The following is a 15150-nucleotide window of genomic DNA, read 5'->3' on the forward strand; positions in this document are numbered from 1 at the left end:
CTTTGTGAAGGAAGGAAGGAAGGAAGGAATAGATGGAAAGAAAGGAAAGTGGGGAAGGAAGGAAGGAACAGAGGGAAAGGAAGGAAGGAAAAGAGGGATATAAAGGAAGGAAAAGAGGGGAAGGAAGGAAGGAACAGAGAGGAAGAAAGGAAGAAACAGAGGAGAAGGAAGGAACAGAGGGGAGGGAGGGAAGAGAGAGAAAGAGAGAGAAAGAGAGAGAAAGAGAGAGAGAGAGAGAGAAAGAAAGAAAGAAAGAAAGAAAGAAAGAAAGAAAGAAAGAAAGAAAGAAAGAAAGAAAGAAAGAAAGAAAGAAAGAAAGAAAGAAAGAAAGAAAGAAAGAAAGAAAGAACCATGACATTTTGAAACAAACTTTATTGCAACAAAGAATTTAAAATAGCATAGCAGAGTGATTCACTAAGGTGGGATGGGTCAGTGTGGGTGTCATGAAGGATTAGTCAAAAATCACACACTCAGGGAAACTGCGTACAATTGAAACAGAATGTTTTATTAAAACAACTTCAAATCAAACCCAAACTTTTTGTGTATTTTTTTTTCATTTTACCTTAACAGTGTATTATATTTTACAGTCTTCAGCCCCTGACATGAAAGGGGCTGGGGGAAGAAGAGAGAGGCTTGAGGCGGGGGTGGGGGGAAAGGAAGAAACTTCCAAAGCTAACAAGATGTGAATGTTTTCCAGAAGAAATTCTTGCATCCGGCCTTGCGTTCTCTGGGTGCCAGGGCTGGGTTCAAGTTGGCCGATCTTTCCAGCTCCAGCCTGACTTCGTCTTGCTCAGCGCCACGAGACATGTCGTCCGACTCCAGGGCCTCGTTTTCTGCCTGGCTGGGTTCTGAGAGGAGTTCTGCCAGGAAATACTTGGCTAGTTCCTTTAGAGAAAAAGAGAGTTTGTTGTTAAAATTTCATTGATTCTGGTTTTGTGGCTGAGTAGGGCGGGAAGTGGTATGTTTCACTGGACCAATGATATCTCCCTAGTCTTAACACTTACTTCGTTTAGAATAAAAAAGTGGATGATGACCTAAAAGTACAACCTAGTTAAGATCTCCATCTTGGGACAAGAGATACCAAAAATATCTCTGACATAGGATTGCCAGCTCCAAGTTGGGAAATTCCTGGAGATCTGGGGGTTGAAACCTGGAGAAACCTGGAGAAAGTGGGGTTTGGGAAGGGAAAGGACCTTGGCATGGCATAGTTCCATAGAATCTACCCCCCAAAGTAGCCATTTTCTCCGGGTGAACTGATCTCTGTGGCCTGGAGACCAGTTGTAATTCCAGGAGATCTCCAGCTGCTCCCTGGAGGCTGGCAACCCTACTCTGACATATTCCTGGCCATTTTTCTTCAAGATCTTCAAGACAGGAGATGCCGCCACATCTTAAGTCCTACACAAACACATTTAATGACTGAGCAAGATTTGGGTACACTAGCAACTTAAACACTAACTAATTTAAAGACTAACTAGATTTCCAAGGTATGATCTTTTGAGATTCAGATCTTCCTTCATCAGATATCATTTAGTGATTGCAGCATCAGTGGTTATATTTGCATGTCTGAATGGAACACTCAGAGAACGTACCAGATAGAATTTCCACCACTAAAACCTCAAACTCGATGCTCTCCAGTGGAGTCTATTAAGAATATGACAACAGCTATCTAGAGGCCTCGGGGAAGGCCAAAACAAACAGTACCCATGTCCCCCGTTAAACGGAATTCAGCGATATACGGCATCCAAATTTAGCTTTCGTGGCAAACACCAATACTCCTGCGTCTCCCCTTCACACATTCAGAATCCAGTCTTCATGTATCAAATAAAAATATGAGTGTGTATTGTGTGAGCCAGTTCTTATTCCGCTGATGAACTTTTTCCTTTGCTCTGGGCTCAAATTACTTGTCTAAATTATCCTTAAAACAATTTGTATCACGATGCCAAGAGTTCAAATTCTCCCAGCGCAGCCAAAGCTGCTTTTAGCAAGCCATTCAATACGAACGCTCTGTGCTTAGAAAGCAAGCCGGAAGTAGGAGGTAAACCCAGATATTACCTTCAGAGAGGTCAGAGCATTTACTGTTGCATACTGTTATACCTCAAATTCCGTTAGATTGCAAAGGTTTCCTGTCTTAGATAGCTGTAAATTATTATAACAGCTGTGTAATAACTGAATGTTCATATTAATACTCTGGCTCCTGGAAATATGTGAAAGGCACATTATCATCTTGTTAAGAATTTTTTTTAAAAAAACTCACATATAGTTCACCTTATGTGGGTCCTTATGATATCTTAAAGATTACCAGTGCAATCCCAAGAAGAGTTTCTCCATTCTAAGCTGATTGATTTCAATGGGCTTAGATTAGAGTAACTCTTTTTAGGATTGCACTGTAAATGATTAGTTATGGTGTATGGTGTTATGGTCCTTTACTAGCGCCCAATTCATCAGATGTATGAAATGCCAGTGAGAACTGCTATATTTTAGTGACTAAATAACTTTATCATAGCATAAGCTTTCAAGAACCACAGCTCTCTTCATCAGATGCATCTGATGAAGAGAGCTGTGGTTCTCGAAAGCTTATGCTACAATAAAATTGGTTAGTCTTAAAGGTGTTACTGAACCCTTTACTATTTTGCAGCTACAGACGAACACGGCTAACTCCTGTGGATCTGTGTTTTAGTGGTTAGACTGTCCTGCTAGGAGCTAGATCAAGACAGGTAGCCATGTTAGTCTGTCTGTAACAGTAGAAAAGAGCAAGAGTCCCGTAGCACCTATAAGACTAACAAAATTTGTGGTAGGGGATGAGCTTTTATGAGTCACAGCTCACTTCTTCAGATACTTCTTCAGCTGTGATTTATGAAACTTCATACCCTTCCACAAATTCTGTCAGTCCTATAGCTCCTACTGGACTCTTGCTCTTTTCTACAACTAGGAGCTAGAAGTTTCTCTCTCTGTCCTGTGCCATGGAAGCTTGCTGGATGACCCCAGGCCAGTCACATTCCCTTGGCCTAACCTATCTCACAAGGTTGCTGTGAGAATAAAATGGGGGGAAACCACGTATACAACCACTCCTCTTGAATAAAATGGGGGGAAACCACGTATACAACCACTCCTCTTTTGAGGAAAAGCAGGATAAAAAGTTACTGGGAAGGGACAGATGAAGTATTCCTTGCTTGGTGGTTACAGATTAATTAGGATACACGGAAGGTAAAAGGGAATCAGTGGGTTAACAAACTGCCTCTGGGATTTGTAGACAGGTATTTGTACGCATGCAAGACTATATTCTGCAATATTTTGTAGGATTTTGTTGGTTTTCCACCTTAAAAAAGGTAGTTAGGTTTGTCTTTTGCTGCAAAATAAACAGAAGTCTTGTGGCATTTGAAGACTAGCAAGTTTTTATTCTAGCAGTATCTGACAAAGTGAGCTGTCATCCGCAAAAGCTTGTGAGAGAATAAAACCATGTTAGTCTTAATGCGCCAAGAGACTCCTGCTTATTTTTGATGACTTTCAGTTTCCTTTGAGGAAGTGCATTTATATTTAAAGGCCATAAGAAATGTGGAAACCAGCTTTTCAATAAACTTATCTCTTTTTCCCCTGTGATTTTTTTCTGCATTCTCATACTTGACATCTGTGTGTGCGTGTTGCTGTATGCATGGGAATGTGGCTGTTGCACACAGCTTCGCACAACATCTGTGCTGCCTGCGCCCACCACAGTAAATGTGCCTTCATCAGACTTTTTCAGATTTGACAATCTACATGTGGGTTGCATGCTCTTCCCTACACGGAAGGATTTTCCTTGTAAAAATGTGGTCATATTTGATATGGCCTCATTGATAGGACTATGAGAAGCAGAGTATAAGGTCAAAAAGAGTCCAGTAGCACCTTTAAGACTAACCAATTTTATTTTAGCATAAGCTTTCGAGAATCAAGTTCTCTTCGTCAGATGCCTGATACAGAGTCTCTGTATCAGGCATCTGACGAAGAGAACTTGATTCTCGAAAGCTTATGCTAAAATAAAATTGGTTAGTCTTAAAGGTGCTACTGGACTCTTTTTGATTTTGCTACCACAGACTAACACGGCTAACTTCTCTGCATCTATGAGAGTATAAGGTCATCACCATATGAGCCCCGGAGGACTCTTCGGTCAGGCGGGAAGCATCTTTTAAGGGTCCCTGGCCCTAGGGAAGCCTGCCTGGCGTCGACCAGGGCCAGGGCCTTTTCGGTCCTGGCCCCGGCCTGGTGGAATGCTCTGTCTTGTGAGACCAGGGCCAAGCAAGATTTGTTAGCATTTCGCCGGGCCTGTAAGATGGAGCTATTCCAACAGGCATATGGCTGACACCAGGCGGTGCTCCCCCCCCTCTGTGGAGGGGAGGATCAAACCATATGCCCTCCTATGCGGATACAGATGTTATTATTATTGTCCACACTTGATACTGTACATAGTTACTCTGGAAAAACCACTGTATGGAACATCAAATCTCAATTATGTGCTGCTTTTATCTATTTGTATGCAAATATATGACATTTATATACATAGCTGTAATTTTAATGATTAGATATAGTGTTTTTTTAATGTTTTTAATGGTATTAACATTTGTATTTTTGTTATCCGCCCTGAGCCCTCGAAAGCGGGGAGGGCGGAATATAAATGTAATAAATTAAATTAAATTAAAATTAAAGAAATCTGGATTTTCAGCTGAAGTTTGCTCAACACAAACACGCACTGACTCTGACACAAATATGTGGAATACACTTTTTTTTTAAAAAAGGATATTGGTGGAAGGGAGGGAGACGGTTTAATGCAGGAACAAGCGGCTGGTGATCTGCAGGCTAGAAGTGGTCACCAGATCAATTTTATCTGGCTTTGGGTGAGCCTAACATGTTTCAATTAAGTTGAAAACTCGAGGTCACTCTTTGAACCTGTTTGGCGGTAGATTCAAGACAGACAAAGGAGGTGCTACTTCACATAGTAGGCACAGGGCTTGTGGAACTCACTGCCACAAGATGTAATGATGTCTATTGGCTTAGATGAGCTTAAGGAGGGGCATATTTATGGAGGGTGGGTGTATTGTTGGCTAGTAGCCATGATAGCTAATTGGGACCTCCAGATATAGCACAGCATCTGTCTGTCTACTGTTGTAAACAGAATACAGGAGTATTTGTTTATTTACGTAGAACTTTTGTGCACTGTCTTTCTGCCCAAATTGGATCACCAAAGCAGCAAACATTTTAAAAGGAATAGATGGAACATTGGAGTGATCCGCCATGGCTCCTAATATATTCTTACCCTCTACCTAATATCTGGCACTTGGGTGTTGCCTTCATGTCCTAGTTGGACGCTTTCTAGCAAAATCTGGTGGGCTCTAGCTGGACTTGGGAAGCTGAACTCGGTGGGCTTTGGTCTGATCCAGCAAGATGACAGGTTCTGCAGCAAAGCCACCCAAGAAACTGCTAAAGGCAGTGCTATGACTACGACATGAAATAACTGAGAGCATAAAGGAAATCTCTCTCATTTGTGTTGGCTAGTGGCAATATGGCAATTCTAAAATTCATTGTAGAACGTGACTTGGCTCACTTCCTTGAGTAACCTGGATTTAATCCATATTGTGCCATAGACAGGTGTCATGTCTGTAGCAAGGCTTTGTTTGAGACACATTGTATTCTGCTTTGGGTTAATCTGGAGTGGAGGGCTGATAACCAGAACACAGAGTGGTAGTGTCAGATGTGCCCTGCTTATCTGCCAAGAATGTTTATTGTTCTCTGTACTCAGGGCCTCTGAGAATATGTAAAGTACTATCTGTGTAACTGTCTGACTATGTAGCCAAGAGTAATTTATCTTGCAGGTGGCTGCTTTCGCTTTCTCGACTGGCATGGGAAAATGTCCTTGGAATGCCGGCTGGAGCCGTATCTCCCTGAAATGAAACAAGCTCATCCTTGTCTTCCCCTCCCCTACCCCATCTGTCAAGGGCCTGCACGCCTAAATTCTAACAGTCCCTATCCCAAGGTGGGAATCCTGCCCTATAACTAACGTTGCTTTGCCCATTTACGTCACTTCTGCTAATGCTGTAGACTGAGTGCACTGGTGCTGATGGATCTCTAATAAATAAACTTTTACTGGACTCTGTCTGGAAGAGTCTGCAGTGAAGTAACTGGGGATCTAAGTGGCAGAGCATGACAGGTAGACTGGGTCGCCCCCTATTCCTTTCCAGCAATAGGATTCTATTAAGAAACTCAGATCAGACTTTCAGTCCCCAGGACAGCAACTGCTAATTTACAGTGGAAAGAGTGCCATTCCCTCTTATTTGTGCTTGACAAGCACCTGAGCCTTTTGTTTAACTTTTCTTAGGTCAGATTTGATGTGCATTTTAATAAGTATGCATTCAGCCTCTGCTAGCATCAGGCACCTGTTTGTGTCTCCCTTCAGTTGAACAGAGCTTGGGGCAACTAACTCCTCAGTTCACCATCATTAAAATAGGGGTCCAGAGGAGTTAGCCGTGTTAGTCTGTAGTAGCAAAATCGAAAGCTTATGCTACAGTAAAGTTGGTTAGTCTTAAAGGTGCTACTGGACTCTTTTCGATTAAAATAGGGGTGGTAGTGATCAGCTTTAGATGGGTAGCCGTGTTGGTCTGCAGTCCAACAGCAAGATCCTGGTCCAATAGCACCTTAAAGACCAACCAGATTTCCATGGTATGAGCTTTGGAGAGTCCAAGCGCCATTGCATCTAACAAAGAGACCTGTGGCTCTCAAAAGCTTATGCTACTATAAAGTTGGTTAGTCTTAAAGGTGCTACTGGACCCTTTGCTATCAAGGTCCATTTGTCAGATACGAATGCTATAATGCTATAAACATTTTCAGCTCTAGCCAGTAGGAGCTGATCTCTCAATAGCATTTCTGACCATGACGTTTCTAAGCTCACAAAGACTGGTGTTTGGAATGAGATCAAGGTCACGCAGGGGTGTTTCTTACCCCGCTGCACATGTCAGAAAGTTAACGCTGGAGTTGGCTTCACCACATGTGTACTGTGACAAAAGATGAAGCTGCTTTCTACTGAAACGGATCACTCGTCAACCAAAGTATTGCCTACTCTGATCGGCAGCCTCTCTCCAGGATCTCGGACAGAGATCTTACTCATTGCCTACTCTCTGATGCTTTTTACCTGGAGGTGCTTGGGATTAAGACTGGGGCTGTATGTGTACAAAGCAGGTGCTAGGACCCTTCCTCGTATCCAGACCTATTTTACAGAATACACTTGAGTGTATACAGAAATGTTCAGAGAGAATTGACCAAAGGAGTGGGAGATGATTTACACTCCCAGTCTTTCCCCATGCAATGATTTTCCCCCTTCACAGTAGTTCCATATGGTATGGGGTCATCTACATCGCTACATCTATCCCATAACAAACTCTGAAGTTACTACTTAGTTGACAAGGAGAAATGTTTGCCACTTGTGGGTGTGGCAGCACCAATATCCATCACATGTCGAATCCTTTCTGTGCCCGATGCCTAATGGATCCCACCATATGATAACTGCTAGAATCCAGGGGGGGGGGGGTTAAGGAAACCAGTTTTCAGAATCCCAAGTGAATCTCCCTTCTGCAATGAGAAAGCACCGATGTATGAGCCAGGTCTTCATAGAAGCTGAGGTTTTGTCAGAGGGTAAAGGAGGAGAAATCTTCCAGGAGTTCATATTGGATTTACACATTTAAGAGCTGTGTGCCTTTCAAATGCTTGCTACTCCCCTAAAGAGTTTGATGCTTGTTTAACTAGCAAAGCTATTTCATTTAAAAGAGACTTTAAATCTTTCGTGCCTTTCTTTCCGCTGGTGCAATACAAAAAAGCACTCCGTTAACTTGCGACACACATTTGCTAAGACGCAAGCCTCATTGAATTCAGCAAGTTTTACTTCTGCGTAAATGAAGCTAAGCTTTGGCACGCGGGGACTTTTCAGCACCATGGAGAACTCCTCAGCACCTCGGCTGGCTGTGAAAGTCCTGCCTTTATTTAAGCTGCCCTGGTCTGCGCGGACTTTTCTTTCACCAGATCAGTCGGAGGGCCTTTTCTAGAATAACATTTGCCTGTTAATTATTTTAAAATAGTGAAAGCATTTGGGAAAGAACTGCCGCAAAAGAGCACAGGTGTGTCCCAAAAGAGCAGCAGGGAACAAATTGCCTGGGCTCTGGCTGTAGAAAGCTTATGCCATGAACAACATGTTAGTCTTTGAGGCGCCCCAAGAAGCTTTATAATTTATTTGCTATTTTATTTACATACTAAATTTATACCCTGACTTTGGGTCTGGCAGACTCAAGAAGATCCCTGTGGTACTACAACAAGAGATCAGTCTAACATCCCGTTTCTAGCAGACAGATGTTTTGGGGAAGCCAGGCAGGAAGGCAACCCACTGCCCTCCAGTTGTGCGCACCAACATCTGGAATTTCAGCAGACTGTCTCTGAACAAGGAGATTTCTTCTAGCTATTGCAGCTGTTGTGGCAAAAAGGGAAAACCCAGAACATTTTAAAGGCATGACAGAATGAGCAGCGTGCCTGAAATGGACAGAGAGAAGAAGAGTAGGATTTGAGTCCAGTGACACCTTAAGACTAACAAAATTGGTGGTACGGCTTTCAAGAGTCAGAGCTCCCTTCTTCAGACAGGACTCGGAGTGAAAAGGTAAGATAACCAACTAAGATTGCCCAGTAGTCAAAATTCATACAAAACTCTCAAGCAAACCTTGGAAGCTCTAGAGAGTGGTACATCTCTCGTTCATATTTCAGGGCGACAAAAGATGTCAGGTCTCCTAAGCAGCTCCGCCAGGATCTGGCTTTATTGGGACAATTTATACAGCACATTTAACAGGCTGGATTAATTACAGGCAAGCTGGTTGTTAGACTCGCTCTTTGCTGTTTGTTTTTTAGATTTGCACGGCTGCTCTTTTATGAGTGGCATTTATTTTATGAGGTTCTGGAATGCTTTTTTTATCATGGATTTTATCTTTTGCATGTTTACCTTTGGTACGTTTATCTGCATGCACCTCCAATGCTTCTTTAGAGAGATGGCTCAAAAATCCACAAGTATACATTTTTTTAAAATCACTTCTTCAGATACTCTACCAGAAATGTCGTTAGTCTCAGAGGTGCTACTGGACTCTTGCTCTTTTCTACTGCTACAGACAGACTAACACGGCTACCCATCTTGAACAATCCAGAAGTTTAACTTCGTTTTATAACAATTGGCAGCACAAACCTAAGCATGTTTGCTCGCAAGTAAGTCCCGTTTATCTTAACAAGACTTACAGTGAAATCCTAAAATGAGTTACTCCAGTCTAAGGCCATTGATTTCGATGGGCTTAGACTGGAGTAACTCTTGTTTAGGATTGCATTGTTAATCCCTATTAAGTCTGTTTCGAACTGCAACCTTAGCCTATCAGTTCCGAGTTTCATCTCACACAACACCATTTAGAAACATCCCAATCAAGATAGGTTTGGGGGCGCTGAGCTCCATGTTGCGTTAAGTCCTTCGCACTTCTTTTCTGCTCCTGCTATTCCAGTAGAGTGCGGGGCTGAAACCTTCTTCATGTGCTCAGAAACACGTTAAGACTCTTCCTCGCTCAAACAGTCTAGCGCGGCCCCAGCTGGCTTTGCACAAAGAAAGCTGCTCGCGCTCAGACATGCCAAGGGTCACACCCTATGCACCTAGACTTATTGGAGGGTAGCGAAAAAGCCTTCTGCGCCTGCCTAGAGGCACTCCTGTGTTCTGGGTCCGGGGTCCGCGGGGCATTAGGCTGTGCCCCCACGCCCCCTCCTCGCCTCCCCCCCCCCGGACTCCTGGGTCCGTGTCACGAGCCTACCTGTTTCCCCGCCGCTGCGGCCAGTGACTTCTGCAGGAACTGCCGGAGCCTCGGGTCGGAGGGGGCTGCGGCCACGGTGCTCAGCGCCAGGGCGACCGAGACGAGCAGAGCGAGAGCGCACTGGAGGCGGCTGGTCAGCATGGCTGCAAGGGTGGCTGCTTTGCCCAAGTTCGCCTGGAAGGAGCCGGGAGCCGCTGCCGATCGCCTGCTCTCCTCGGGGGTGTCGCTGGTGCCGAGCCGGGTGTCTGGGATCTCCGCCGGCGCCCGCCCCCCCTTTTAAAGCCTCCTGCTGACGTCAAGGCAGAGGCGCCCCCACCCCTAGCCAAAGGAGCCGCCGCTTTTACGCCCCATTAAGCCGAGAGATCCATCACCCCCAAGTGATGGGGCTGACACGTGGATGGAGCCGGGGAGCGCTGGAGGGGCAGGGGCCGAAAAGGTGATTTAGGAGCCAGGGTGACGTTCGCTCCGCTCGCCGCCTCTTCCTCCCCTCCCCGTCTTTGTCGGTGGGGGGGGACAAAGTTGACTTAAGCCGAAGGCAGGCAAGGGAATCTCTCGGCAACTTTGAACTTGGGGGGGGGGGCGGATGGCATGGGTGGGGGTGGGGATCGATGATTCCTTTTTTGTCCCGGGAGAGGCCCGGGAAAACGCCGGATGCGAAAAGGGCCTCAGGTGGAGAAGTAGAGAAACTGCCCCGAGGGTGAAATTGACCCGAGGGAGTGAAAGTGACCCGAGCGGGTGAAACTGACACGAGCGGGTGAAACTGACCCGGGGCAGCCGCGGCGAAAGTGGAAGGAAGAGCAACTGACCAAGAAGTCGTCGCCTGCATCCGAGCCCCAAACACTTTTGCGCGGAAGCAAGTCCTAAGAGCCCCGTTAGAATTTATATCCGAGTACATTGCCTAGGAATAGATCGAGATGGGTAGCTGTGTCAGTCTGTCTGGAGCAGCAGAAAAGAGCAAGAGTCCAGTAGCACCTATAAGGCTAACAACATTTGTGGTCAGATCTGAAGAAAGCTCCTATCCCACCAAATTTTTTGTTAGTTTTACAGGTGCTATTGGACTCTTGCTCTTTTCTGTTGCCTAGGAAGGACACCTTAGGGGAACCGGTTAGCAACTTTAGACCCAAGCCGCCTTGAGTCAAGAGATCAATAAATACGTCGTGGGGGGTGGGTGGGTTCTGTGGGTAGATCCCATTGAAAGGAGTGGGTGTCTGGACAGCTTGATAGTCTCATGGCCTTTATCAGCTCCAGGAAAGAGACTCCGAAGGCGGCTGGAACCATTTCTAACCCCGCAGATACGCCTGAGCTCCTTCTTTGGATTGCGCTTTCATTCATCAGGCACACGCACGCTGCCATGGACAGAGCTTTTCTCCCCATTTGAGTATCTTGCAGAACGGGGGCGAAAATCATTGCCAACCGATTCCTTTGAGAGAGGAAATAATCCATTTAAAAGTATTAAAGCCACTGGGTAGTTTTTGAGTAGAATCATAGGGTTGGAAGGGATCTCTAGGGTCATCTAGTCCAACCCCCTGCACAATGCAGGAAATTCACAACTATCTCCCTTCCCTACACCCCCAGTTACCCCCTGCTCCATGCCCAGAAGATGGCAAAACACCATCAGGATATCTAGCCAAACTGGCCTGGGGAAAATTGCTACCTGACCCCAAGGTGGTGCTTGGCTTGAATACCCCCCTGGGTATTCAAGAAGGGGCCACAAGAACTAAGCACTGATGTAACCCTTCCTGCCTCCCTCTCATAATTAGCCTAGGTTCACAAAATCAGCATTATTATTATTATCATCAGTATTATTATTAATAAAGTAAATTATTATTATTTATTAACAATTATTAATAAATTATTGTTGTTATTCACATTTGCTTATTATCCCTCTGCCACCCTCTATTTTCTTTTATCGTCTTGCAATTATTCATATTTCCTTGACTTCTCCATCACCTTCGGAGCCCTGCAAGCCATTTCCTCAGCAGTAAGGCCTTTTGGGATCACTGCCTCACAACAGCCTCCAGCCACGAACAGGAAACACCACTGCAAACAAGAGAGAATCTGACTTTACGGGGAGGGGGGAGGAATAATGGTGAGGGTGGGCTTTTAGAGCATTCTTTAAAGGGAAATAACACCTCCCCAGATAATAACTTTGCTGCCCATTGCAATAGTTCCAGGTGGGTAGCCATGTTGGTCTGCAGTAGAACAGCAAGATATATGAGTCCAGAAGCACCTGAAAGGCCAACGAGTTAGTCGTGTCCAAATACAGGGAGAGATTCTTCGGACTCGTCTGTCCACAAAATGCTTTCACGTCCACTGTGTGTTTACTGGAAGGACAGGCCTGTTTTTAACCTCATAGTTATAGCTTATCACAGTATACCAGTTTACTTAAGCACTCCTGCCAGGTGAGCCCTGCCGGATCAGACCATCTAGTCCATCCACCTGTTCCCAGTGACCAATAGCAGTCCACCAAGCAGGACACAAAGGCTCTATTGTTTCCTCCCCAGCCTCGGATATTCCAGGGTAGACTTCCACCGATTCTGGAGGTTCCATTTAGTTTTCCTGGTTAATAGGATTTGGAACTCATCCTCTGTGAATTTGCCTCATTCTTTTTTGAAGAAGCTAGAGGATGCGCCATGTGGTCAGGGATTCCACAAATGAATAGTGCATACGGGTAAAGAAGTCTCTTCTTGCATCAGTCTAGCACCTGTAGTTTGGGGGTTGCTAACTGCCGTGTTGCTATGCCGCACCTAACCATACCTGTAGAAAAGAGCAAGAGTCCAGTAGCACCTATAAGACTAACCAAATTAGTGGTAGGGTATGAGCTTTCATGAGCTCACTTCTTCAGATACAGCTAGAATGTGAGTCCATCTGTCCTTATATCTTGGAGAGTGGAGTGATTGCAGAAGCCAAATGATAATAGCTGGTGAATGACAATGGCAGGTGGAATTGGATAGGGTGGGGTATGCAGAGGGATGGTGGGTGTGGAGAAATCAACATTGGTAATGAGACAGGAAGCCCAGGTCTCAATTCAGTCCAGTTGGATGCATTGTCTTGAGCTTTGTTATCAGTTGCAATTCAGCAGTTTCCCCTCACTCACTCCACCTCTGCAGCAGACCCCATTCTTTCATGAGATTTGCAATTCCTGTCTCATTACCAACGCTGATTTCTCAACACCCACTACCCCTCTGCATATCCCACCCTATCCAATCACGCCTGCCATTCATCAGATGCATCGTCAGATCCATCGTGAGCTCTTGAGAACCACAGCTCTCTTTGTCAGATGCAGCATCAGCTTTTGAGCACCACAGCTCTCTTCGTCAGATGCATCATCAGCTTTTGAGAACCACAGCTCTCTTTGTCAGATGCAGCATCAGCTTTTGAGCACCACAGCTCTCTTCATCAGGTGCATCCGGATGCATCTGACGAAGAGAGCTGCGGTTCTCAAAAGCTGACGATGCACCTGATGAAGAGAGCTGTGGTTCTTGAAAGCTTATGCTACATTAAAGTTGGTTAGTCTTAAAGGTGCTACTGGATTCTTTACTATTTTGCTGCTACAACGTGGCTAACTCCTCTGGATCTATGAAGTTTTATTGTTTTAGCAGGCCACTGGAGAGATGGCATATACCTTTTCCAAATAAACATATGAAATGAAAAGGCATCTAAGCATGCACAGAGTATCCTCTTGAAGATGATGAGGACGATGGTGCTAAACTGCAGGCAGGAGAACTTGAAAAACGTACTCTGATTAAAAATCTTGCCCCACTGGCAAGTCAGACAATGAGCCTTTTGAATTTCGGCTTAACTCAAAATGGCCCACAAAATGCCTGCTGCCGGCATCCCGCCTTTTCCACGCACCAAGCCTTATCTCTCCCCCAAAGAAGGAATTGCCAGCGCAGGGCTTTTCAGCAATGCCCCACCCACTATCTCTCATTCCTACAAACTCATCGGGAATTGAAGGTTCCTTCGCTTTTTTTATTTGTACGCTTCAGACCTGCTCGAGGCCGCCCACAACTAACACGACAAAACCAAGATGATAAGAACACATCAATAAAAACGAAGATGCCCCAAAGTCGATAAAACACATCAGTAAAACAAGTCAGTCAATAAAAATAAATAAATAAAAACAAGGTCGTAAGAAGGCCTTCCAATTCAGTTCTGGCTACACAGCCAGCCCGTACAGCTGGTTACTCCTTTACCCCTTCATAACAGTTTGATTTGGAAAGGAGAGGAAAGGAGGGGAGAAAAGAGAGCAACGGTGGGAGCGTGTGTGCATGCTTGTGCATGCAGATGTGTACAAGAATGTTTTGCAGCTATGCCTATTGAACACAGACAAATATCTAGGGATCACAAAAAAAGCAAGATGTTTCAGGCTGAGCCCGTCCATTCTTAGAAAGCACTTCGTTAAAATATTCCTAAGCACTGATCGTAACGGATGAGTCTGTAATAGCTTCTAATCTAATAGAAAACAAGGGAAGAGCGCCTCAGCACAGCAGCTTGGCATGTCGTGGAGCAAGGGTGGATCAGTTCCTGTCGTCCCGATCACTCCAAACTGCAGAGCTGCTGTGTGAACCATGCTGTGTGTGTATACTCTGAACGGGATACGTTTGGCTGTTCCTAAGAAGCTACACTGTGTAGGGAGCAGAAAACACCAGAGAGCACTTAGTCTATAGACATGTAACATGTACAAGAGCAGGAAAAAGTTGTGCTAGAAAATCAAAAAGAGAAGGGGAAGAGAAGAGAAAGCAAATTCAGGCACAAGCGGGTAAGATCAGCAGGAAAATTCAGGCACACACTGACAGATCAGCAGGAAAACATCTACTGGTGGTCCCCAGCCGCAGGGAGGCTTGGCTGGTCTTTACCAGGGCCAGGGCCTTTTCAGTCCTGGCCCCAACCTGGTGGAACTCTCTGTCGGAAGATACTCAGGCCAGCCAAGACCTTATGTCCTTTCGGTGGGCCTGTAAGACAGAGATGTTCCACCAGGCGTACAGCTGAGGCCCGCCTAAGGATTCTTAGAAATGCCTCCCCACTGGTTTCCCGTCAAGGGGGGGGGGGTGCTACATAATCATCAGCTTCCCATATGCGTAGTCACTGTGGTGACGTCAGTTTGTACCCCCTTTTCTCCCCCCCTTGTTTACATTTTGATTGGGAAAGAGTGGAGGGGGCTGCCATCTTGGGACTTTTGATTGTATACATGTGCTAATGTTTGTGGTTTTAATGTATCTAAATGTTTGTGTTTCTTTTTGTATTATTATACTGTTGTAATTTGTTGTTGTTGTTGTTATTGTTGTTATTATTATGAATCCAATTTATA

At 45.0% G+C, this 15150-nt stretch overlaps 1 protein-coding gene across 1 annotated transcript; it reads right to left on the minus strand.

The window, feature by feature from the left end:
- Positions 1 to 484: 484 nt before the first annotated feature.
- SST (somatostatin) lies at positions 485 to 10065 on the minus strand. The gene is made up of 2 exons (XM_054983807.1): positions 9840 to 10065; positions 485 to 885 (listed from the first exon to the last, which is right to left on the minus strand). The coding sequence occupies exons 1-2, from the start codon at positions 9978 to 9980 to the stop codon at positions 673 to 675; spliced, it is 354 nt and encodes a 117-aa protein (XP_054839782.1). The 5' UTR covers positions 9981 to 10065; the 3' UTR covers positions 485 to 672.
- Positions 10066 to 15150: the final 5085 nt, after the last annotated feature.

This window comes from Eublepharis macularius, chromosome 6, assembly GCF_028583425.1.
Source record: "Eublepharis macularius isolate TG4126 chromosome 6, MPM_Emac_v1.0, whole genome shotgun sequence".
Lineage (NCBI taxonomy): Eukaryota > Metazoa > Chordata > Lepidosauria > Squamata > Eublepharidae > Eublepharis > Eublepharis macularius.

Excerpts from the sequence above, each read along its gene's own strand:
- SST (XM_054983807.1), bottom strand. The coding sequence starts at position 9,980 with ATGCTGACCAGCCGCCTCCAGTGCGCTCTCGCTCTGCTCGTCTCGGTC. Across the intron at positions 886-9,839 it reads CCGCAGCGGCGGGGAAACAG|GAACTAGCCAAGTATTTCCT; the intron begins GTAGGCTCGTGA and ends TTTTCTCTAAAG.